At 41.1% G+C, this 23,536-nt stretch overlaps 3 protein-coding genes across 14 annotated transcripts in view; all 3 read left to right on the top strand.

Moving 5' to 3' along the window:
* The window catches only part of rgs12a (regulator of G protein signaling 12a), a 48,263-nt gene extending 46,478 nt beyond the window's left edge, over positions 1-1,785 (top strand). For all 5 annotated transcript variants that reach the window (XM_050067293.1, XM_050067292.1, XM_050067294.1 and 2 more), the window contains one exon: positions 515-1,785. In XM_050067293.1, coding sequence (XP_049923250.1) covers positions 515-801 — 287 coding nt within the window. In that variant the 3' untranslated portion in view covers positions 802-1,785. The remainder of the gene's footprint in view (positions 1-514) is intronic.
* A 2,779-nt stretch (positions 1,786-4,564) lies between these two features.
* On the top strand, positions 4,565-20,552 carry LOC126404229 (hepatocyte growth factor activator). 3 transcript variants are annotated; one of them, XM_050067310.1, is made up of 15 exons: positions 4,565-5,131; positions 5,234-5,297; positions 5,688-5,781; positions 9,072-9,145; positions 9,235-9,378; positions 11,373-11,504; positions 12,763-12,873; positions 13,212-13,386; positions 14,109-14,206; positions 15,155-15,196; positions 15,329-15,593; positions 16,413-16,552; positions 16,865-17,005; positions 18,472-18,608; positions 20,231-20,552. In XM_050067310.1, exons 1-15 carry the CDS (start codon positions 5,066-5,068, stop codon positions 20,402-20,404), a joined length of 1,857 nt encoding a protein of 618 aa, XP_049923267.1. In that variant the 5' UTR covers positions 4,565-5,065; the 3' UTR covers positions 20,405-20,552. The 3 variants fall into 3 exon arrangements, with proteins under 3 accessions (XP_049923267.1, XP_049923269.1, XP_049923268.1); XM_050067311.1 differs by lacking the exon at positions 15,155-15,196 and having other exon boundaries at positions 4,571-5,131; XM_050067312.1 differs by lacking the exons at positions 13,212-13,386; positions 14,109-14,206; positions 15,155-15,196 and having other exon boundaries at positions 4,568-5,131.
* A 1,213-nt stretch (positions 20,553-21,765) lies between these two features.
* Positions 21,766-23,536, top strand: part of LOC126404226 (protein Dok-7-like) — a 60,094-nt gene continuing 58,323 nt past the window's right edge. For 2 of the 6 annotated variants that reach the window (XM_050067297.1, XM_050067301.1), the window contains exons 1-2: positions 21,767-22,031; positions 22,132-22,177. In XM_050067297.1, coding sequence (XP_049923254.1) covers positions 21,978-22,031; positions 22,132-22,177 — 100 coding nt within the window. In that variant the 5' untranslated portion in view covers positions 21,767-21,977. Of the gene's footprint in view, positions 22,032-22,131; positions 22,178-23,536 lie in introns of all 6 variants that reach the window. The other 4 variants (XM_050067298.1, XM_050067302.1, XM_050067299.1 and 1 more) reach the window with 4 other exon arrangements.

The raw sequence follows: 23,536 nt of genomic DNA on the forward strand, positions 1-23,536 counted from the left end.
TGACTACACAGTTCTTTCCTAAGATAAAATGAAACAAGATGAAACAGGTTAATGCGATGATGAAATACTTATTTTTAACAAAAATAAACAGTTGTGTAACAGCAGTTGAAATAGTGTAAAATACCTCCACACAGCAGATTCTCTCCTTCGCTCCATGAAGTATGACACAATGTGTCCTGGCTGTCCACTTGTGTTTGGGTCAATGACGTAAACAGGCTCTTAGATTTGTCAAGTACAATAATACGACTCCAAATGAATGATAAAACGCTGCTCTTGTCTGCTGGATGTGTAACTGTTTGCCAACAGTTTTTGATTTTAAGGTGATGATTTGCCAATATGTTGTGTTCTCTTTTTTGCTGCCCCCAACTGGCCAAAACAATTGATGATAGCAGCTTTAAGCTTCAAGTGCCTATTTGCATTTTGTCACAACCAGCCTCATAAATATTATCATGGTCGTACACAATGCACCAACTCATCATAAATCCTCCATTTCTTTCTTTTCCCTAATGCACAGAAGAAACTACAGATCCAAACCCTGACACCAAGTCACCCGCCGACAGAGCCGACGCTGCACAGACGGCTCAGGAGGTGATGGACGTGGAGGGGGTTCATCTAGAGGAGGGAACAGTCGAGACATCCCAGGGAGAGGACTCTGAGCTGAGCCTGAGCTTCCAGGGCTACGTCGCTGAGCTGCGGCAGTGCCAGAGCAAGCTGAGGAACGCCCAGATGCCCCAGAACGGCCGCAACCCACCAGAGGGCAAGGACTGCAAGACAGACCTTTACAAGGCCACAATTGTCTAAAGGGAACCCCCACTGCTGCACTTTTTAAGCCTGAGGCACTGTCTTTTGAAAGGGAATTAGTCAAACAATGGGCTGCATGTACACTCTAGAAACAAAATCAATATTATGGTGATAGATATTGTATATTTGTTACGAATTCTGGCGTCCTCTTGTTGATTTTTAGTATTGGTTGTAATTTTTGGACAGTGATATGTTTTGTTATGGTATAGTTTAATAATGAAGTGCAAAGCAATTCTATTATGAGCCATGTTAGACCAAGGACAACCACGGAAGAAGCCTAAAATGAACTTTAGTGAACCGGTTTCTAATCAGGCATGAATTACAAACAGTTTATAAGTTGTATTTAATGGGTTTATTGTAAGTCTTTACTTTCTAGTAAGTCATCAAAACTAATGTGAGAGCTAACTTGAAAGTAAGTTATGCTAATGGACGATATACAAGCCAAAGGGATAAACCATTAATTGTGCAATTAATTACAATTTATAGACACTCTATAAAGTTTGACAGAAAGATCTTAACCCAGTGTCCACTTACAAGCCTTTCCCCCCAACTTGAGCGGAGGAAGAAGAAAAAGTAGCAGTTGAAAGCTCCGGAAAAAGTTGATTTCTAAAGCATTACTAAATGATTCATTCATTAATGAAGCTATTTATTACTTACAAACACTAAACTCATTATGACTTTGCACAACGTCCACCTAACCAGAAAAAAAACACTAGTAAGTGAACCTTGAGTTTTCATTTTTTGTCAAACTTTTGCCCTATTAGAAAGTGGTACCCACTTTTGTTGGACCATATGTCAGGAAGGACTCTGTTTTTAGGATCAAAAGGGAGGCAAATCACAATTTTCTTGCATATTTAACTATTTCCTGTATATTATGTTTTACAGATAATACATGATGGTACATTTGTTGCCTGTACTTCCTGCTTCTGTGGTTTTGAGGTTGTCCACATGTTGAATGATTAAAAAGCTTTGATGGCTGTAATTCCAACAAAACTGACGCTTGTTTCTTTTGTTCATTAGGCATGATTAATCCTGGTGTTTCTGACAGCAGGAAAATCCTCACCCTCCCATGTTAACATCTATCCCCCGTTGTTAAAGGAAACCTGAAATACTCCTCTGTTGAATTTTATAACCCCAAGTCTTACATAAGACGTCCGCAGCCCTGAATTCTCCCACTTGTCATATTTGGCCAGCTAAATGTGTTTGCTAAGTTAGTCAGGACTGTCAATAATTAACGGTTTAGTTGTCTTAGTTGAACAATACCCTCTTTGGAAACGCACCACCTTCACCTTGGGATTTGTAGTCAGTGTGGACGTGCTGTTCAGTCGTCCAGCTTCCTCTCTGTATTTTTAGCTCAGCATCTGGAGAGAGATTATTGCAGCTGGTGAAAATTAGAGGTTAGATTATGGGACCGGGGAGTTTGTCTTGACACAGCATGTCACTGCTGGAATGCTGACAACACATGAGGGCCTAGCAGTGGTTGGTTGGGCTCTTCACTTTTCATATTTGCATTGTTTAAAGGTGCTGTCATTATTGAATATTTCATTAGAACAGTACTTCCTTCCAGATGTTTGATAGACTCTACAACTGAACTTGAAATATCACTCAATGACCCACCTGTGGATGTTTTCATGTCTAGACTGCTTCCACTCTCTGCTTCTCTGCCAGTTCACATAGCTGCCACTCTGGCACTGTGTGTGATGGGGCTAACGCTAGTGTGGAATGCACTTTTAACTTGTTTTAGGACTTTTAAAAAGACAAAGTAACATCTCTTGTTATGTCATTAGCTACTTTGCCTTGGTCACATCCTCTGACAGGAAGCTATCATTATTATCAGCAATATATTTCAGGGTAAAGTTTTGTTCATTATGTATTTTAGCTTGCTAGCTAACGAAGCGTGGTTACCAGTTAACTTACTGTAAATTTAGCTAACTGCTAAGCATGCTAAAATACTGATATGTTTAATGAAAAATGACACAAAACTTAACTTCTTGTGGAGTTATTTATGAAGTTGTTATGTGAGTATGGCCTAAATTGCTATTTAATTTTGGATTTATACTCAATTAACTTAAAATGGCTGAGGAAACCTACGTGGGTTGCATTTCAGCCCTGAACTAGCGTTAGCTTAAATTAACGTTAGACTAAAGACACTAATTGGATTGATTTCAGAATTAAAATGTACTTAAAAGCTATTTTTTATGAGCTTAAATTAATACTCTTGAATGCTGTAATGTAAGTGTTGTGTCCTAATGTTGCTGTTATAATGCTGTAAATCACTTGGTTGAATTAGCTAACGTTTTTAACCGTTATTTCTCGTAATGTTACATAGGCCTACTGTTAAGCTAGCGTAGTATGCTATTTGCGTTAGGGACTGTTTGCTATTCATAAGGAGGGGAGGTGGTGATGCCAAAAGGAGGAGGCATGTCAAGTATTTTTAAACACAGGTGAGGAACTTATGTTTTTTTTTTTTTTTAATTTTGTCTTCGGGAAGGGGCGCATTAATTTAAATGGTTGTATAGAGTGTCCCAGGAATGACTCCTAAAACCCGTAATTGAGTTAGCATTTTAGCACTCCTGGTTCCCTTATCTCAAAGTCAAAAGGTTTTTTGAATGGGTTTTTGGTTAGATACCTGAAATAAGGTCTGTGGTTAACACGCTAAAAAGACTTTCATGTTTTGTTCTATGACATAAAACACATCAGTAAATACCCCACCAGTGAACTTTGAAGCTTTTATGTGTCTTAAAAAAAGGCGGTTGCTAACAAGAGGCTAAATGAGACTACAGAAGGCCATCAAGCTGCGCTGCACCGAACACAGCTTTCAGTCTTGTTATGGTGGTGACGTTAGATCGTGCAACTGTAGTGTAAGTTAGTTTGTTTATAGCCTAACATTAGCTTTTTACCTCTGACAATTGCATTTAGGCTTCAATAATCATGATGCTGTTCATTTGTGGAGATGATCTTGCTGAACAAAACGTGTAGGTATCATAAATGTTTGTTTGCCACAGAGCTTATTTTCTGCAATTATCCAAAATCCAATGGAAAATTCGCATAGGCTTTATTGAAAGGGGAAACCAGTGCTAACCTCCGAAAAACATAATCCTTGAGCCACTCCATTTTTGAGGCACTCCACTGATTTTTAAAGAAAACACGCCTTCCAAATGCGCATATTTTCTTTAAACATCACCAAAATTACACCATTTATCATAGCAAGAAACTTTTAAAACAATTATGGTTGGATTTTCGAATGTCCATGTGTCCTTGGGCACATCATGTGGAATGAGTACTTCCATCAGGGAAAATAACTTAAGCAAAATTGAGCCTGAGACTGTGATATTTCATCAAAATCACCTTCTTTATTGTCATTCATTTAAAACTTGGCCCAAAATAAACTGTTTGCACAAACTAACCAGCATGCACGACATGAGTGAAAAAAAAACAAGGCTTTCTTTTTTCAGTGTCTTTAACTTTCAACGTCTGACTTTTAAACATCGAAGGGTAAGATTTAAAAATCTAATAACTAATTTTTTTTTTTGTTAAGGGAGGGTCATGCATTTCCACTAGTTACTCAGGGAGGCTCAAGGTAAAATATGTGTAGCTTCAGGGAGGGTAAAAAAAACCAAAAACAAACCTGAAGTCATAGCCCAGCCACCCGCCTCTCACAAGTTAAGAACACTCCCTTAGCCCTATTAAGTAAGCAATCGATAGGTTAACTGGATGGTCACCTGCAGTTTACAGCCGATGAAAACCGTCAAGACTTATTTAAAGTAGGTATTATTTTTTCAGCAACACCTTAAACAGATATAAAATTTGACATAATCGACGCAAACTAGAAGTAACGTCAGACCAGAGTAACGCGGTACCGTTACACAGTCCCAGAGGTTAGACGGGGGGGATTTGGGGATAGATGCAGCCATCTCCCAGCCCGGCGGCCCCCACCTCTGCCTCTGCTTCTGGAAAGTTTTGCTCGGTCCTCTCTCCGGGGATAACTCCCAATGACAAACCGTGGGCGTCTGCAGAGAAGGTGCAGAGGGAACACCAGCCGGGACATGGGATGCCTCACAGAGAGACATGCCTGATGACGCAACGACTTTACTCAATACAGCTTGAAATTGTGAGGGACAGGATAATACTTGCAGGGTTTCCTACGTTTCCTATGACCAAAAGAAGGCTGCGGACTCGGGAACTGACAGATATAACGTGACAGGCGCACAGACCCTCTTCCGACTTCTGGAAACAAGCCTCTCCGGACACCAGGGACCAACAGATGCAAACTTTCAACATGGCATACCTTCTGTTACTTTTTCTACCTTGTGTTTTCAGTACGCGGGCGGTAAGTTTTAACCATCCTACTCACCTCTGTGCGTATTTTTCATCCACTTTGCGTGCGCAAAGAGCAAGAAACAGTGCAATAACTTCTCTTCCCTGATTACAGCGAATATTAGTCCCTGGGAATGAAACAATCCTCTCCAAAGAGCCATACAGGGAGAGCAGGAAAGGTAGGTTTTACCTCAGTGCTGTGTTTGATTTAGAGGAGAAAAGAGGGAGGGGGATGCACATTGAACTGGCAGTGATTGTGATATATATTCAGCTGCAGTAACAGAGAAAGTTATTGTTGCAACATGAATCTAAAGCATGTGGGAGCTAGTGTTTGTATAGGTCTGTGACCTGCCTTGTAACAGCATGATTTAGCTATCTGAGGAGAGGATCATGGATTTACTGTTCTCTGATCAGAGCTGTGTGCAGAGCCAAAGGAGTCTATGTGTGTGAGGTGCAGGGGGAAACCGCACACATGTTTTTTCAGACACTTTCTGATTTCACTCCTTTGTGTTTTGCCCATCTGTGCTCGCTGAAAGTCACTAACAAGCTGTTTTTCTTTCTGTTGCCAGTTCTTACTACAACAGGCAAGGAATGTAAATTCCCATTTCGTCAGGGTGGAAGGATTCATCATCACTGCCTCACCATCCTAGCCTCAAAACCATGGTGAGTCTTCATTAGCCAGCCCGTCTGGATCTCCTGTTTTGGTTACCCAAACAATCACTAATGTGTGTGTAATCACACAAAGTTACCACACACCTGACAGGTAGAAGTGCTGCCTCGTCACATTTGGTTTTGCTCTGACACTCGCTCACAAACCACACACCTCGTCTACGTCACTCTCACACAGACAGCAGGTGTTTCATCACAGCTGTTTGTATGACTTGCCCTAAAATTGGCATGACCTCCAAAGGAACAAGACACTGATATTTGCCATCAGTGGTAGTGCAGTAATGGCAGTGATTTGACAAAGGGGCCCTAATGCAGCGTGTAATTTGGTTGGGTAGTTGCACCCAGTTACAGCTCACAGTAATTAGGGATTTATGCAGCCGTTTCATCAGGAAACATAATGCAATTTTTAATTAGGTAATGAGCTAATTTGCCTTAATAAATTGATCATTGCTGAATCGCTGGTGGGCCTTGTAATCACTAGAACATCATAATTTAGACTTAATATAACCAGCAGTTTTTTAAAGGTGACTTAAAACAGAATGTAGAAAATCTGTCTAAAACGGACAGCCCAACTAAAAGAATTAATATCAGTTTAATTGTGCAATATATTGAGAGTATTTTCACTGCTTTACCTTAACGTCAGAGAGTAATTTCCAACGGGAACTCTTCACAGCCAGACTCCATTGAGAAAAACAGTGATTTAACACTGTAGAAAACAGGAGCTGCTGGTCTACTGCTGCTTTGGTCATTTAGTTTGTTTGTGTTTTTGTGTGACTTTGACATATAAAAGGGTTAGTTTCGGATTCACCAAAGTTGCACAATAACTCAAACTAACTAACTAACTAATTAAAGCAGGAGTAGAATGGCAGCTGCTGTGTACAGTGAGCTAAAATGACTGTTTTTCTCAATGGAGCCTGGTGACTTTGACCGGAGTACAGATGGGAAACTGTAGCCGCTAACGCCCTCCCCGTCGAAATGGGCTGTCTGACGTAAATGTAAAGCGGTGAAAATACTCTCAATATAGCATACACTTAAATTGATATTGATCTTTTAGGGTGGGACTTTTTTTAGTTGGCTAAAGTACTTTTTGTTTGGAAATTGCTTAGCTTCTGTGTCAAAACTGGGGGAGTGCCGACTGATATCTACTGAACATGATCTGCTGACTAAGTACCTAATATAACCCCACTTCAAAAAAATCCAAACTATCTCCTTAAACTGTGACTATGGCTGTAGTTTAAAACATATTAACTACTTGCAGTTTATCCTAAGGTTGAATAAACAGCTGCCACAGTTAAATCATCATTTTTATTGCTTCAGATTGTGACACAGCAACAAAATCTTCTTTTTATTAGATTTTTATTTTGGAAAAAAAAACATGCTGAAGGGCTTTCCAGTCATCATTCCTTAGAATTGAGACATGGCGGGTGGGTGCCAGCAAGTTGGAGCAACATGAATGCAATTATATATGGCCCAATGTCTCTGGTCCACCTACACATAAAGTTACTGCAATATGACCCTGCGTGTTTTCGCGATGTGCTCATGAGCTCAGTGTCGACATAGGTTTGTCATTACGTACTGCAGATTCACTGAGCAGCGCAGAAGAATGCTGATGTTACTTTGATTAAAGTGGTGGATGATTGACAGAGTTAGTGAATGTCATGGGTTATGGTTTAGATAGATTTTCCTTTTTTTCTCACGATCAAACAGGCCTCACAAAGGGCAGCATTTACGTCACAGATTGTTAGAGCAGCTTGTTAGTACTTGAAGGTTCAAAGGATGTAATTTAGGGGTGGGTAAAATCCTCTCTCATGTAGTTCTATGTCACAATGTTAGTGTATTACACTTTCAGAATCAACTAAGAAACTGTTAATGGATAAAAAAACAGAGCGTTTTCCTTTTGGTACTAGAGCTAAATGCAAGTATCAGTGACATTAATATGTTGATGTATAACACAGATAATACCTGACACAAAGATGGCGCCTATTCATTCCAATGGAGTTGCTCACCTGGTGTGTACGCCAAAAAAGTTTTCTAGCTTCTGAATTTACTTCTGTGTGCAGCCTACTAAATATGCTCAATAGTGTTTCTCCCACTGGCCTCCCCTACAAGTTCCCACACGGCTCATAGACTTTACATCGTGATGACGACACAGATCGAAAGTTTTACATGTATAAAACCACCATGAAGGTGTCCTGTCAACAGTGTTTTTTGCTGCAATACCGTGAGTGGCCACTGGGAATAATTAGCTGTAAGGCCGAACGGCTTTCCTGGGGACTTGTGTTTACCACGTTTAGACTCACAGGATGTAGACACTTAATGTATGTTACTGTTTTCAAAATCCCCGTCACTTCGTAAAACTAGTCCTGCATAGCAACGCAAATCACCACACACAACAACAATCTCAAAGCTAGCAACCTACACGCTAAAACATCTTTTAATGTCTTTTATTTTGGTGTTTTCCTTCTTCTTCCCACGTGCAAATGTTCCACCAAAACAAGTTCCCAAACAAAACTATTTAGCAAGGGCACTATCGTTACATCATGGGTTTTGCACCACAGAGGACGATTGTGATTGGTTTAAAGAAATATTAACAACGCAGAGCTTTTTTTTGCTTAGTACAGGATTACGATGGGTTCAGCCAGACCTTTTTCCAGCACTGGCACAGCACTAAAACGAAGTGTGGAGATAGGTCTGGCTATGCAAGACTAACCATGTTAACTATCTTAACTCAGCATTTTAGCATGCTAACATTTGCTAACTAGCACTGAATACAAAGTACAATTCAGGCTGATGGGAAGTTTTGTGGGTGTTTGATCAAAAACCAAAGTCTGAATGTCTGTTCCAAATTTCATGGCAATAAATCCAATTGCTGTTGAGACATTTCACACAGGACTACAAATGTCAACCTGCTCATTGCCTCAAGGAAAGTCAGGAAATGAAACAGAGTCATTACAATTTTTTTCCCCCTGTAACCGTGAATGCTTGTATTAATTGCAGTGACAATCATGCCAAGTGGCAAACTGACCGACTGAGATTGCCATCTATAAAGTATTATCGCTAACTTGGCTACATTTTGCCATAAAGCAGCCCTACTCATTACTTTGCAGCGTTCTCCATGATGGCCTTAGACATCCTGAGATGTTAAAGGTGGCGAAATCTCTGACAGTATCTCACAGTCATGTCGTCATAGTGCCCTACCCTTATTTAACCGCAAATGCTTCTTGGATTTGTAATCCAGGTGACAGACTGATGACTGTATTATATTTCTGTCTCTTCTGTTGTAGGTGCTCCCTCACACATAATTTTGACCGGGATCGGCAGTGGGGCTTCTGTGCAACAGAGGAAACTCAGCCAGAAGGTTACTTTACTAAACAAGTGCACAGTGTTTCATCATTAAACTGTGTTGTTTATCTTCTAACTGTGTTTTTCCTTGTTGATGTGTTACAGTTGTTGTCCACACGTCACGCCGAATCACAGATCCATGTCAGGTGAATCCATGTCAGAACGGAGGTGTCTGCACGCTGATCCCACACAGACCCTCGTTTGAGTGCTCCTGTCCTGAGAGCTTCACTGGGACACTCTGTGAGCAGAGTAGGTGATCATTGCTCTTTTAGGACTGACAAGTATAATACCACTGTTTTGTTGTGTGTGTGTCCTCCATTCAAGTTTTTAATTTGGGTTTTTCAATTTTTCTTTGCCATGATGCTTATAGTTTAGTGTTTCCATGTCATTGTGCACATAAGACTGCTTATTGTCAATCACATGACGGCCACAGAAGGAAACAGGAGGTCTCTGCCAGGAAATAATTCCTTAACACTTGTCAACTTATGAACTCTATCATCAGGTTCATGATGTGTAAAGGAAACATGTGCTAACAGGGATATCATTTCACTCTGTTAGCTTTTTTTTCCAGTCATGGTGAAAATTGAGCCTCAAAGTTTATTCTTGAACTCTGGAAAAAACTGTTTGACAGAATAATCTTGACTCAGGGTTTGATTACAAGACTTTTTTCAGAGCATCGCATGGTCTTCATCAGCAAATGGAGTTCAGTTGGTTGAATTAAATTGAATGAACATTGGTAAAAGACAAACTATGAGTACTTGACTGCTACTTGAATCCAGTCTCAAGACCACTTTTTTGAAGTGTTGCGCTTGTCTTGGTCTCAGGCTCAGTTATAGAGTACTGCAGGGATGACTTTTTTTGTAGGCCCTGATTTCCTCAACAAAAAGCCTATGGGATTTTTCCATTGGATTTTGGATTATTGCAGGAAATAAGTGTGGCAAAAAATGTTTGTGGGTTTTTTAAGCGTAAATTTAAATGCCAGAGGTAAAAAGCTAACACTAGGCTATATACTAACTACACTTTGGTTGCATGATTTCAATGCCACCACCACAACAAGGCTGTTTTGGCGTGATGGCGTTCTATATTCTCATTTAGCCACAAAAAAAACGTTCAAAATTCACAAGGTGGGGTATTGAAGTTTTTTATATCGTAGAACAAAACATGACAATCTCTCAAGCTTGTGTTAACCACAGGCCTTATTTCAGGAATCTAAGCAAAAACCCATTAAGAAAAAACTCCACTGAAGTTGAGATAAGGGAACCGGAAGTGTAAAAATGCTCATTCACTTCCACCTTTAAGGACTCATTCCTGCACCACTCTGTTGAGAAGTGGTCAAGTTGTTTCTGGCTGTTGTTTTGGGATCAGTTGCACAGAATGTTGCATGTTTCTACCAACTTGATGCGTGTAAAAAATACACCTCCCTCCGCCTGTTCCTCTCTGGCAGTGCACCAAGTTTGCAAGCAACACTGGCTCTGAGCTCAGCGCAGTCTGCTAACAGAGCTACTTCAGCTAACTTTAGATGGCATACATTTCTGAGAGATCATACCACCATGATTAAATTTGACTTCTTCAGCAAAACTCAATTTGCTCTGGACTGGCTTTGACTTGGTCTCGACTGCCTTTGGACTTGGTGTTGACTCAGACTGGTCTTGGACTTGACTTGGACTTGATTATGTTGGTCTTGACTACAGCCCTGTGTGTACCACAAGTTCAATACTATACTGAGGTCAGCTGAATCTGTCTCCATTTGCTGATGAAGACAGAGATGTGTTTGAAAGCTTTGGCAAAAGCTGATAAGAAGAAAATTATTAGATTATTTTTATAGGATTATTATTTATAAAAGGATTAAAAAGCATATTTGATGTGACATGCTTTACAAATAATGAAGTGCACATGGGTACTTTTTAAAGTCTTAATTTTACTTGAAATTGTTTTTGTCAAACTGTTATTTCTAAGATCAAGAATGAACTTTCATGCCCTCCTTGATGAACCTCCGCCTTTAGTTTCAGAGAACTCTGTAATGAGTCTTTTGCAAATAGGTTTCACTTTGCATCCAAAATCATTTGAATCCCAATCAGACAGAACCCAAACAAAAAAAACCCAAACACACAAAAATGTATCCACTTAAAATGCATCTTGCGCTGCTCAGCCATCAAACTTTGCTCTGCACGCTCCATTGAGCTCCTCAGCCTCCTCTCACATTTCAACCTATTGCTTTTTATGTGTTGTGTCGGCTTTTACAGAGAAGTGCTATGAAACCGTACACCTGCGCCATTATGACATCGGAGAGTCTTGGGGACGAATTCACCTCCGTAATGTGGAACAGTGCACATGCGTGGCAGGGGAAATCAAGTGTGAGAGGGTTCGCTACACAAGTAAGATGGGCTTTCAGCTGTTGTTCTGCTTCAACTGTGTCTTGTTTTTGCTCTGGGGTCGGCTTTTGTTGAGATGATGAGAGTGAAACCCAAGACGGGAATGTATTTACAATCACTTAGACACTATTCACGTCCACAAACTGTGAGACTGATTGTCAGTTAGGTGAACTTTCTTTACTAGAAGTTACCACATATTAGCTAAGTTTGCAGGAGCGCTTCATTTTTTAATACCTTACACCTGATCTATTAACTCAAAATGTAGAATACTGCACTTTATGTAAAGATGTCTGTAGGTTTTTTTAATTTCACAAAGCCTTAAAAGATACAAGTGTCAGGTCTCCTCCCACCCTGGAGACATGCTTTTTCTCTTTGATCACAGCTCCATAGTTACAAGACAAACCTTGCCATGGAAGAATAGACAGATTATATGACTCACTGTGACTCAGGAATGGTGTTTTAGGACACACCCCATGGGTCCATAAGGTGCTTTCATCTCAATGGGGGGATGTTCGTGGGCATTTAACTGATTCCCTGGCATAAAAGCGAGAGGCACTAAGGTGGTTTCATGCTCCCTGAGCCGAAACTGTTTTTTGTCCTGGCGGTAGGGGCTTATCTTACAGTGAAAACAAATCTGTCCTTTAAATAAACACACCTGCATCTCCTTTGAATTGGCTTTCAAATTAAATTAGACTATATTTCCATTCCAAGTTAAATTTTATCTTTTGGTTTATTCGAACTACAAAGAAGACAAATTTAATAGCTAAAACAAGTTTGAGCACAGATAAAAGTTGCATCTCAGTGGTGAGATCTACTTTCTGCCGTTCATGATTTTCTTGCCACTTAATGTCAGCGAACTGTTTCACATGTATTCAACCAGCAGACCAACTCTTTAGGGGAATATCTGTCTCTTTTGCGGCCGCTGTGTTTACAGCTAGTTATTAACTTTGTCCGTCTGGTGTCTGGTGGTGGGCAGGTAGTGAACATTCAGTTTCTCAGATCTTATTTTGTGTAACAGCCGCCTGCTGTGGCTGAACATGAGGTTGGTATGAGTGAGCAGTGCGAGTAAAAAGCCAGATATTTCCCTCAAGAGTTGGAAGAGACCAAAAACAGAGCTAAAAGAGAGTGAATATTTGAAAAAAAACCTTAATGCAGGTTTTAACTATTTGAAGAACAGACATATTCCGTTAAATAGCTTACTGTGGAAATATACAGTATGTATGGTATAAACATGTGACCTGGTTTGCCTCAATGTGTCCAGTGTGCCCTTCAAACCCTTGTCAGAATGACGGAACGTGTCGACTGATCACATCCACCGGCAAGGAAGTGTGTAACTGCAGACGTGGCTACAGCGGTCCCTACTGCGGCCTCGGTGAGTTAAAGCAGCACTGTAGTGACAGGAAGTGATGTTTGTTATGGGTGCATGTTCATACAGCGCATGTGTGTTCACGCATGTGCTTTTGTAACAATGGTTTGATTAATGATGGCAGATGAAGACATAAGAAAGCCGCGAAACTTAGTGGTTGTAGCTGTGGTTGGGACTTGTTCTGACTGATTTTAGTGTGAAGCAAATAGATCTGTCATCACACATCTGGAAACTGTCTGATTGCATTCATATTGTTTACATACCTGTGTTGTGCTGCGGAATGGAGACTTGATTGAGACGTGTTTGTTTTGTGTGTTTGCGTCTGTGTGTGCATGTGTGTGCAGAGCCAGAGTCCGAGTGCTATAATGGCAGGGGCACAGATTACAGAGGGGTAGTGAACGCCACGGTGTCCGGTGCCCGTTGTGTGCCATGGAACTCGGACCTACTGTATGATGAGCTCCATGTGGGCACGGTGGTTGCCTCGCCCCTCAGGGGCCTCGGCGAACATGCCTTCTGCAGGTGTGTGTTGAGACATCTGCTAATTCTGGCAGTAGATGTTGTGTTCATATTGTTGGTGCTACAGTGCAAACTGGCTTATCTTTAACACCAGATTTCCTTTTATTTTTCCCATGAATAATACTTTAAAGCTGCAATATCCAACTTTTTACCCTGGGCTCGCAAAGCTGCATGCTCATTGTGCCCCTTATCTGTGAAGTTCATGTTCCAACACTTGTGGCTCATGTGGCTGAGCCTCAGATGAAACCGGCAACAATAAAACCACCGTGAGCATTAAAGACGCACATGGTGAATTCAGCCTGTGTATAATAAAAAAAAAAAACGTATCTCCCCCACATTCACTCTTCTTCCATTTCTTACTGCCTTCCTCAGTCGTCTTCGTTGCTATGACTACCCAGCGCCCATATGGCAGGCCCACAGCAAATGGCATGTGCCCCAAAACATCAAAGAAAAGCCCATTTCAAGCAAACCTGTGCGCACAAACACTCAAGAGTGTCTGAAACGCTCACACTCAAAGTTGCATATTGCAGCTCAGTGAAACATTACTCCTAATATTTAAAACAATTTGTATGTAAAAGCAGAGAAACTGAATCATTCCTCAGCCTCCACATTCAAAAGTGACAAAGCCATTTAGCTGTTGCATTGTCTTGAGTCACGTGTGGTGTTGAAAACAATGGCGCCGCACCTACACACACTCTGTCCGTTGTGTTTCTGTGTGTGTGCAGAAACCCAGATAAAGACAAGATGCCGTGGTGCTACACGCTAAATGACGGCGCCATCTCCTGGGAGTACTGTGACGTCCCCTCCTGTGTGATGGCTGTGTGTAAGTAAACGGGGCACAGGAAAGGAGTTTTGGAGAGTTTTTTTTTTGTTGTTGTCAGAGGGCTAATGTGCGTTGAAACATTTTGTCAGGCCAGAAATGTCATACACCAGTTTAATCACTAAACGGATGTATTGATATATTTTACTGCTCTGCCATATGGTTAAAACATGATATATCTGTTAGCTTGGCCAGGGGTGTTGTTAAAACAGTTTGTTTTTCCTCATTTGCCTCCACTTGGAAACAAATTCTTACCACCCCTGACTTATTATTCCTGCTCTTTCAATTAATTATTAACCTTATTTTTAGGTAAGTCAAAGCCAAATGAACATATTTCCTTATGCACCTTATCAAGGATTGCATTTTCATTTTGCTGTCCTTATCACAGGCCCCTATTTTAACATTGAACTCATCTTTATAAAGAGTGAAAAGCTGAGACTATTTACAAAGGCCACTCGCTGCATCATTCTATATCTTCATTCCCGCAGCCTTGATGATGATATGACACAGTCAGCGACATATTCAAAACAGCTCAACACCTCATTAAATGCCTCCACATTTAATTGGAAATCCAGTGTTTGTGATAAAAACAGAAAGCACGGAGAATACAGCTAATCTCTGTTGAGTCACGCCGCTCGGCAAAAGCCGAAATCAGCCAAGTTGGCTGGTTTTTGGCGGAGCTTTTTTGAAAACGTGGGCTAGATGTGATAAGGGGGAAATGAAGCATGACTCACCCTGAATCAACATGTCATGTCAGGTGCAGCCAAATGTTTATGTGGTGAGTGGGATTTTGCACAGTTGTGCTGTCTGTCATAATGCCAGGGGTATGCACAGAATCCACAAGCTTCTCCCATCTGCTGTGCTCTCCTCAAGCATATGATTTTTAGCATGAGGTTGCTCTGTTACTCTGACATTATCACCCTACACAAGAGCTTTTTATGCTTTTTGCAGGGGAGAATCAGCCAGCGACAAAAACGAAAATATTCCGAAGAGGTATTTAGGAAATGTGTTAACTAAATATTCTAGCTGTTAGACCTGTTTGTTGTGCTTTGTTGTAGCTCATAGTCGCAATTGTGCCACTAAGTTTGAGAGAATCATGCCCTTTAACTTGTATTTCTCACGCAGCTTCAGCGCGAAGGATTATGCCATTTAATGTCCTGCCAGGCATTAAAAGACGGAGGCCCTCCAAGACTGCAAAGAAGCACGTGTGTGGGAAAAAGCACAAGAAGAGGTTATCGATTGCCAGGGGGCGGATATTGGGTGGAAACTCAGCTCTGCCAGGTACTCACCCCTGGATGGCAGCCATTTACATTGGAAAGTCAGACTTCTGCGCCGGCAGCCTGATCTCCTCTTGCTGGGTCATCTCTGCGGCTCACTGCTTCTTCCGCAAGTATGTCATGGGGGCACTTAAGCTGCAATGGATGCTGATATTTGTATTAGTGTCCCTGCATTATTTTAACTATTTTCTGACTGTTGCACCTGAACAAGAGGTCGCAGCTTCAAAGACTTTGACCTCTCAGCATCACAGCTTCACGAACGCGCTATATTTAGCTTGAGTTCGAGGAAAACCTAAAAACGTCTCACGCGCACATGCTGTTTACATGCAAGTGCATACATTTCCCTTTTGATGTCAGTAGGCAGGCATGTGCTGTCATGTTCGAGTTCAAAGATCCTCGGCTGAAGCATTACATCATGGGATTAGACATTGCTAGACAGGAACGGAGGTGCGCAGAAGACATTTTATCTTCAGAAAGGACACAGTGTGATTTCTGCAAGGCTTCCATTTAACATACTGTTACTGCTGAAAATGTTTTTAAAGTAGAAGAAGAGTGCTCTGTGTTCCTGACACCCCGCAGCACAGAAGTGTCGGGCATAATGAACATTTAGCTGTTAATAGAGACTTGCCAGCAGCACTCAAAGTGCCAAGAGATCATTAAATGAGGTCTAACATGGAAAGGGTTGATACTTCGGGGAGCATAAAGTGCTAGACAGAAATCTGCCCTTTAGATATTAATAGTTCTTGTGCAAACGTGAATTTTGAATTAATGGTGGTGCTTCCCAGGGTTCATCCTCTGGGGATCATCCATAGCAAAGTTCAAGGAAATTCAGCTGGCAGTTGTCGAGGTAGCGTGGCTTTGAACTAAAATGTTGGACAGACAGATGGAGTATTATGGGTACCATCGACTGATAATCGTGTGTCTTCTCTCAGCCCTCTGAGGTCGCAGATTCGAGTGGTGCTCGGCCAGCAGAGATTCAACGTCACCGATCCCAACACCAGGACATTTGGAGTGGAGGAGTACATCTTTCCAAAACAGTTCTCAGTGTTTAACCCAACACTACACGACATTGGTAAGCATTAAGATGCACACACACACACACACATACACACACACGCACACACACACACCAGTGACTCACATAAACTAGGAGACCTCCTGTCCCCATTCAGAAACACACAAACTCACTTAAGACCCCAGTCTGCGTGCACAGCTGTGCGTCACTGAGCAGCTGTGTCCCTGTGCTCCCCCACATTCACACACACATTCACACATACACTGACTGCTGGGCAGAGCAACACAGTCTCCAAGTCTAGCACTTATTTCATTATTTGAACTCCACTTTTTATCGCCTGTTTCATAATGTTGCGTTTCTGTTTGGCAGTTCTGATCAAACTGGCGAAGCAGGACGGGCGGTGTGTGAGGAGAACCCCGTTCATCAGACCCATCTGTCTCCCAGACAAAGGCATGGCGTTCCCTGATGACTACTGCTGTAGTATTAGCGGCTGGGGACACATGCATGAGAGTGAGTGATGAGGAAATCATTTCAGTGTCATCAAGACGGCACCTGTCTACATTCATACACCAGAGCAGACAGTTTATTCAGTATGGGTAGTGGAGCGCCAATAAATAATTCACTTGTTTTTGTATTGGACTGTCAGAGCAAAGCATGTGTTGGTTGCACTTTAGCTTCATGCACTTGGGTGTTGTATGCATAGTGTATGCAAATCTATCACTGCACTTGTGCATGAAGTTCTTCCAAGGTTCTAAGAAACTACTAACTTTTAATAAACAGATGATTTAGTAAATTTGGTTGTCCCATTAAAACTTGAGAGCTGAAAAATGTCTTAGCTAGTGAAGACGGTGCTAGATAACATCTGTGGCAGCAACAAACCAAAAGCAATGACCTATAAATGGCTTGAGGTTCAGGGCTGTAGCTACCATTAAGGACACTGAGGTTATGTCCTTTTGTGGGAATTTTGGGGGGTAGCAATGGATGTATAAAGAGTCCTGGATACAGCGTTGGAGGCAGGGCCCTGTTCATTCTTATCAAAGTTGCTCAGCTGGTGCATGAACCAAAAAAAATTCGACTTTCCAGGATAAAAATTACCCTGATCTTCCACATCCATGGGACCATAGAGCAAGCACACTAGAGACTTTGGCTGGCCGAACAGATAACCTCCGGTTTAGGCCTTCGCTAACTTGAATGGGGTAAAATAATTTAATCGTGCAGCTCCTCTAGACTGTAGAAATGTTATCAGACAAAATGCATCAAATCTCAATAGTGAAACGATTCATTTAACGGGTGTTGTGATGCTAAAAAAAAATAATCCACAGATTTACAGATGTCTCTTTGACATTGTAAGTCTATGGGAAAAAGTCTTTCTAGGCCCGATAGCATCATGTGACGGACCCGGAAGTTGTAAATCCACAGTTGTGTGATAATTTCCCAATATGTTTCTTGGAAAGAACAACATATTTCGGTATTAATTACAGGGCAGTTATTTCAGTTAGAAATTAGCGTGTTGTGTTTGTTGATTTTTCACTTAAAAGCCCTGCACACCCACACAGGTGTTTTCAGTTACTCTGGCTAGGTAAACCTTAAGTGAGGTTGAAATCAGGTGGAGCTATGCTGGAAAATATGTGTTGTCATAAAGTAAGAACAACAGTGTAAATTATTCCACCCTGACTGATAACAGAGCTCACATGAGGGTGAAGTGATTTCAATAAGCACAGTCAGTCTGAGCCCACACAGTTCTAATCAGACATTAGTGGAAGCACCTGTGTGGGTGGACTGTGGGTGTGTTGGGGCCTTAAATACAACGTGTAGACAGTGTAATTGAAAAATCAACAACAAACTGACACATCCAAACAATAGTAAACATTTAGATTTATTTTTGGTGTCCTGGGGGGGGCTTGGCGTTGGCCCTGTTCAGGTAATAAGTCGACTTTGTTGTAATGTAATGAGTTATTTGTGCTTTATTTTGACAGAGGCAGAAGGTTACTCTAGTCTGCAGGAGGGTGGAGTGAGACTGATGAATCATGGCACTTGTAGGGAGAGTTACGGTAACCATGTCACTTCCGACATGATCTGCGCGGGGCTCAACGGCTGTGTCGACGCCTGCCAGGTAGGAAAACATTTTGAAAACAAATTGAAAGCATCCTAATAAGTTCATTTAGTCTGACATTATTGGCATGACTTTTGTAATTTTAGTCAGATTGTGTTGTTTTTATGATTGTTAAAGCTAAAATTTCCCAATTTGCATTGTTATTTAAAAGCATTTCAGTTAAAGGGATAGTTCATATTTTTTTAAGTGGGGTTGTATGAGGTATTTATCCATAGACAGTGTTTTACCTACAGTAGATGTTGGTCGACACGTCTCCAGTTTGGAGAAGCAGGCAGAAGGACTCACACAGCAGCTGAGCATTGTACTGCTGTGGACGGGGACAGCAGCAAAACATATTTTAGCAACTAAAAATATCAAATACAGTTTACAGTGTATACTGTATTGAGAATATTTTCACCTCTTCACCTTAAACGTAGATAGCCCGTTCCAACACGGAAGCTGTTTTACCTTGCTGAACACAGGAGCTGCTGCTCTACCGCTGCCTCGATCAGTTAGTTTATTTGTGCTACTGCGTGACTTTGGTGAATCCGAACTAACCTTTTTTACTGCCAAAGTCACAAGATAACACAAACTAACAGACTGATCGATGGAGCGGTAGACCAGCAGCCCTCTTGTTCAGCGATGTTAAATTACTGTTCTTCTTATGGGAGGCTGGCTTTGAAGAGAGGAATATCAAGGCTTCAGTTGAGCAAATTTTGCCCCTAAAGAATTTTTGATTTCTTTCGGGGCGACTTATTTCAGGTAACTATGATACATTCTTTTGCTGCCCCCATTAACGGCAGTACATTGCTTAGCTTTAATGTCGGTCGTCCTGTCTGCTTCTCCAAACTGGAGGCGTGGTGACCAACATGTACTGTTTGTAATACACTGACTGTTGATAAATACCTTGTACTACCCCACTTCAAAAAGTCCGAACTATCCCTTTAAGGGTCAGAGCAGTTGTGTCAACCATTGCCTATTTTACTCTTCACTCTCAACAGGTTATATGCCAGCATTAGCTTTATCAGTTGACTCCGTTAGCTTGTTAATAGCTACGCCTGGCAGTTAATAGGTGTAACTATGAAGTAAACTTAACTTTATGTAAAAATTAGTTTGTGTGATACACCACATTTTAATTTAGTGATGCATAAATCTCCACTTAGTAAATTCTTACCGTAAAACAAGTTTAAGTTTGCTTTATGAAGAGATAGGGGAACACTCTGCTGTTTTTTCAGTCCTGTTGCTCCTGAGTGTTGGAAGTTACGACTGATCATAAAATGTTCCAGGGAAAAATAGACTCCTGGAGCCCACTTCATTGCTGACCTCCTCCCTTGGCTCTGAAAGGGTCGATATCAGAAAATTGACTTGAGGTATCAGAGTAACGGAGCGGCATTTAAGATGGCAGCAGGGGATTCTCTTGAGTGGAGACTACCTACTCAACCTGCGGTGTAATAACATTTAAGCTCCTTCCTCTTGAATTAAATGTCACGCTTATCTGTTTACCTCACAGGTGGAGTGTGATTTTTACAATATATTAGGTTTCAAGTGTGTGACTCAGCTGTTTGTGTGACTCTGCTTTGATCTGTGCATCTATGTTTATGTGTGTGGACTGTATCTATTTTTTTCCCCCCATGTTTCCCCAGGGCGACTCCGGGGGCCCTCTGGCTTGTGCGAGGAATGATGTCAGCTTCCTGTATGGGATCATCAGCTGGGGAGAGGGCTGCGGCCGCTCTGGAAAACCCGGTGTTTACACTAAAGTGGGGAACTATATCGACTGGATCGATTCAGTAATCAAACGTAGACCAAAGGCTTCATGAATGGACATGACCTGGACAGTAGCTTTAATATGTGAAATATTGTACTATATTGTATTTTAACTGTTTTTATTTTTATTGCTTCTGGAAGTTTATAGATCATCTTTTTTAACTGTGAAACATTTTGTGACTGAATAAACCTTTATTGACTTGATAAGGCTGTGAGTGTTGTTTAATTAATGAGCTCTGTTTTAGAGATCATAATTGTAGGTGCACTTTTAAGCTTTTTTCGAAGCTATCAACCATACCACACAGAATCCCTCTCTCTGCAGAGAGAAAGTCGACCATCACAACAACAATGGTGGACTCCCCAGCTCTGCTTGTGCTGCTCACCCTATTGAATTTATCAACGCTTCCCCATCATAGTGTAGATTTACTGTAGCAACTCCACCTCGTCATCCGTCCAGACAAATGTTTGTGCAGTTGCCATTTTGTTTGTTTATACATCACCGCTCTGTAGAAGGAAGCGTAAGTGTCACACCACCAACTACCGGCCTGGCATGTATACTGCAGCGTTTTTGGTCATTTTTGCGGATCTGTGTGCACGGCGATTGTTATCAAAACATTGTTGTCTAAACACGGAACTTTTTTCAAAACAAAAATGAGAAATGATTCTGTTTTCAGTGGATCGTTTTTGTGTAAACATGGCCTAAAATTGTGTGTTCCAGTGCTTAAATTGTGTGACATTAATACTAGGTGAGAGGGAAACAGCATTTCGATTCTCTGTATGTCCTGCACATATAGCAAATTGACAATAAAAACATTTTGAACTTTTTGAACTTTGATTATCTGGGGGTGTTAGTCCGACTTTGAGAAATTTGATTTAGTACAATTTCAGTCAGACTAACATGTTTACATTTTTTTTTCTATAATGTCTTGTGCTGACTGACAAAGCAGCAGTATTTGTGGAGTTTGGAATAACTCTTTCAGGAGTACTTTGCTTTAAAATTCACATTTTCTGAGACGTTTCTGTGTCTTTATTTCTTAAACCAGTGTTTGTGAAGATACTTCTTTAAGGTCTAGTGTTTAGGAGTTAATGGCATCAAGTGGCAAAGTTTCAGAAGTAGGAGGACTACAGTGGCCGATGTGGAAAAAATGGCCCAATCTAGAGCCAGCGTTTAGTTTGTTCCTCCTGGGCTACTGTAGAAACAAGATGGCGGACTTCATTCGAAGTTAATGAAAAAAAAAAACAATTCCTATTTCCAGGTGATTAAAAACTAATGAAAAGATTTTAATAAATATAAAATAGGCTACCGTTTCTAACAACATATGCCTCTAAATCCTACACACCGGACCTTTAACTTCCAGAAATTTAAAATTTCGCATTTGTAGTATGAGAAGCATGTGATGTTTCCTCCAGTAGCAGGTGGTGTAAACGAGCCCAGGTGGCAGCAGCATGGTCTGCTGGCCGGTGCACAGACAGGCAGGCAGACAGACAGACAGATAGTGGTCATGCCATTTTCCATGTGGCTTGCTGGGGGCGAGTTTGCGCCCCACTAGCAGAGAGAGCAGCTATTTTGAAAGTGACCCCTCATTCAGGCAGCGACCGTGCAGCTGTCAGGAACCATGACTGAAGATGACGGATTCTGTTGTCGTGGAGGGATATGCCAGACTCAGAGATGGAAAAAAGGTGTTTTAGCGTGCCTGTGTTTGCTGACGGATAGTAATTCAACGCACTTTGAATGTGTGCTCACAACAAAGTTTGTCTCTACTTGTGTTTTCTCCCACAGTGGAAAACTAGGTGGCTCGTTCTCCGCAAGCCGTCGCCTGTAGCAGGTAAAAACCTCCTTGTTACACAGCTGAACCTTGTTTCTAATAACTGTGGCTTATCTGTGAAGCTTTGGGTAAACAATTAATGCGCATGTTAGCTGCGCCACAGTGAAGGAAGCTAATAAGTTAAACATATCAGGTGCTATCCTGCATGTCGTCCAGCTGTATGGACTGCCTGTGTTAATGAGGTTCGTATATTCAGATTTTAGGCCTTGTCTGTGGGCTCAAAGGGTCACAAAAGATTCAGACCTTGTGAAATAAAATAGGAAAGACGTTTAGATACCTGTGTGACAAAACTGTGCACGAGAAATTAAAGTAATATAATAGAAAAGGTTTGTTTTTGTAGAAAATAACTAAAATTTATGGAGAAACAGCGAGGTGACCCAAAACCTAATTGAAAAAACAACTACTTTTCTGAATATCTGAGCGCAGATTCAAAGTAGAAGGTACAAGTGAATTTTTAAACAAGTGATTTTAAAGTGCAAATGTTTGCCCTGATTTCGGCTGCAAAAACAGGGTTAAATTTTGCTCCTGTCATTTTAAATGTGCCCTCATGTGTATTCATTTCCTTGCTTTGTGGCTGTACTCTGTCTAACCTCACTGACACATTTGATGTTGACATTCTCATTTTTTTGTAGATGCATCACTGTTTTTCTACACACTAACAAGCCTTTCTCATTTTTCAAACGCAGATATACACCCACAGTTTTGAAAATATTTCTAAACATGTTTCCACAAGCTTTAAAATTGTATTGAATCTTATTTTAGCAATTTTTGAAGTTAATCACCTAAAGACAGATAGTCTGGGCCCTGCTGTATTTTTAGATGCACCTTGACTGTGCTCTTAATGAATTTGTACTTGTTATTCAGTCACATCTGAAGAGGAGGCTTCAGCTTGTATAAAATTGAGTCTGAGGCTGTCTGACACCTACCTTGCCTCTGGCCTTTTGTATGGATAAGAAACAAGGATGAAATGTCTGTATTGCATTACACAGAAAGGTTTCTTGCCGGACAGCTTATCCTGCTCTACAGGTTAGACTGAGGTTGACTGCTGCTGCTCTTCAGATCTTTGATGCCAGTGTTATCACAGCTGTCTGTGCTCATGCCTCAGTTATGTGGGTTAAGAAGTGTGTGTGTGTGTGAGACTGAGCAGGATGCACACACACAGTTTTGTTTTGTCAGTTGACACTGATTGTTTGAAGGTGCCAAAAGACTACAGGACACGACAACAGCTACTGTGTGTCAGAATGCATCCTGTTAGTATTTGACAGTGTAATTAATTATGAGTTTTAGCTGTGTTCCCAGTTATTTTCAGAGAACTGATACGTCTAAAAATAATACAGAAATGAAATGTTAAATGTTCTT

Source organism: Epinephelus moara, chromosome 17, assembly GCF_006386435.1.
Source record: "Epinephelus moara isolate mb chromosome 17, YSFRI_EMoa_1.0, whole genome shotgun sequence".
Classification (NCBI taxonomy): domain Eukaryota; kingdom Metazoa; phylum Chordata; class Actinopteri; order Perciformes; family Serranidae; genus Epinephelus; species Epinephelus moara.

Coding starts and splice junctions, on each gene's coding strand:
- LOC126404229 (XM_050067310.1), top strand. CDS start 5,066: ATGCAAACTTTCAACATGGCATACCTTCTGTTACTTTTTCTACCTTGT. Junction 5,782..9,071: donor ATCCTAGCCTCAAAACCATG/GTGAGTCTTCAT, acceptor CTTCTGTTGTAG/GTGCTCCCTCACACATAATT. Junction 15,594..16,412: donor GCTCACTGCTTCTTCCGCAA/GTATGTCATGGG, acceptor GTCTTCTCTCAG/CCCTCTGAGGTCGCAGATTC.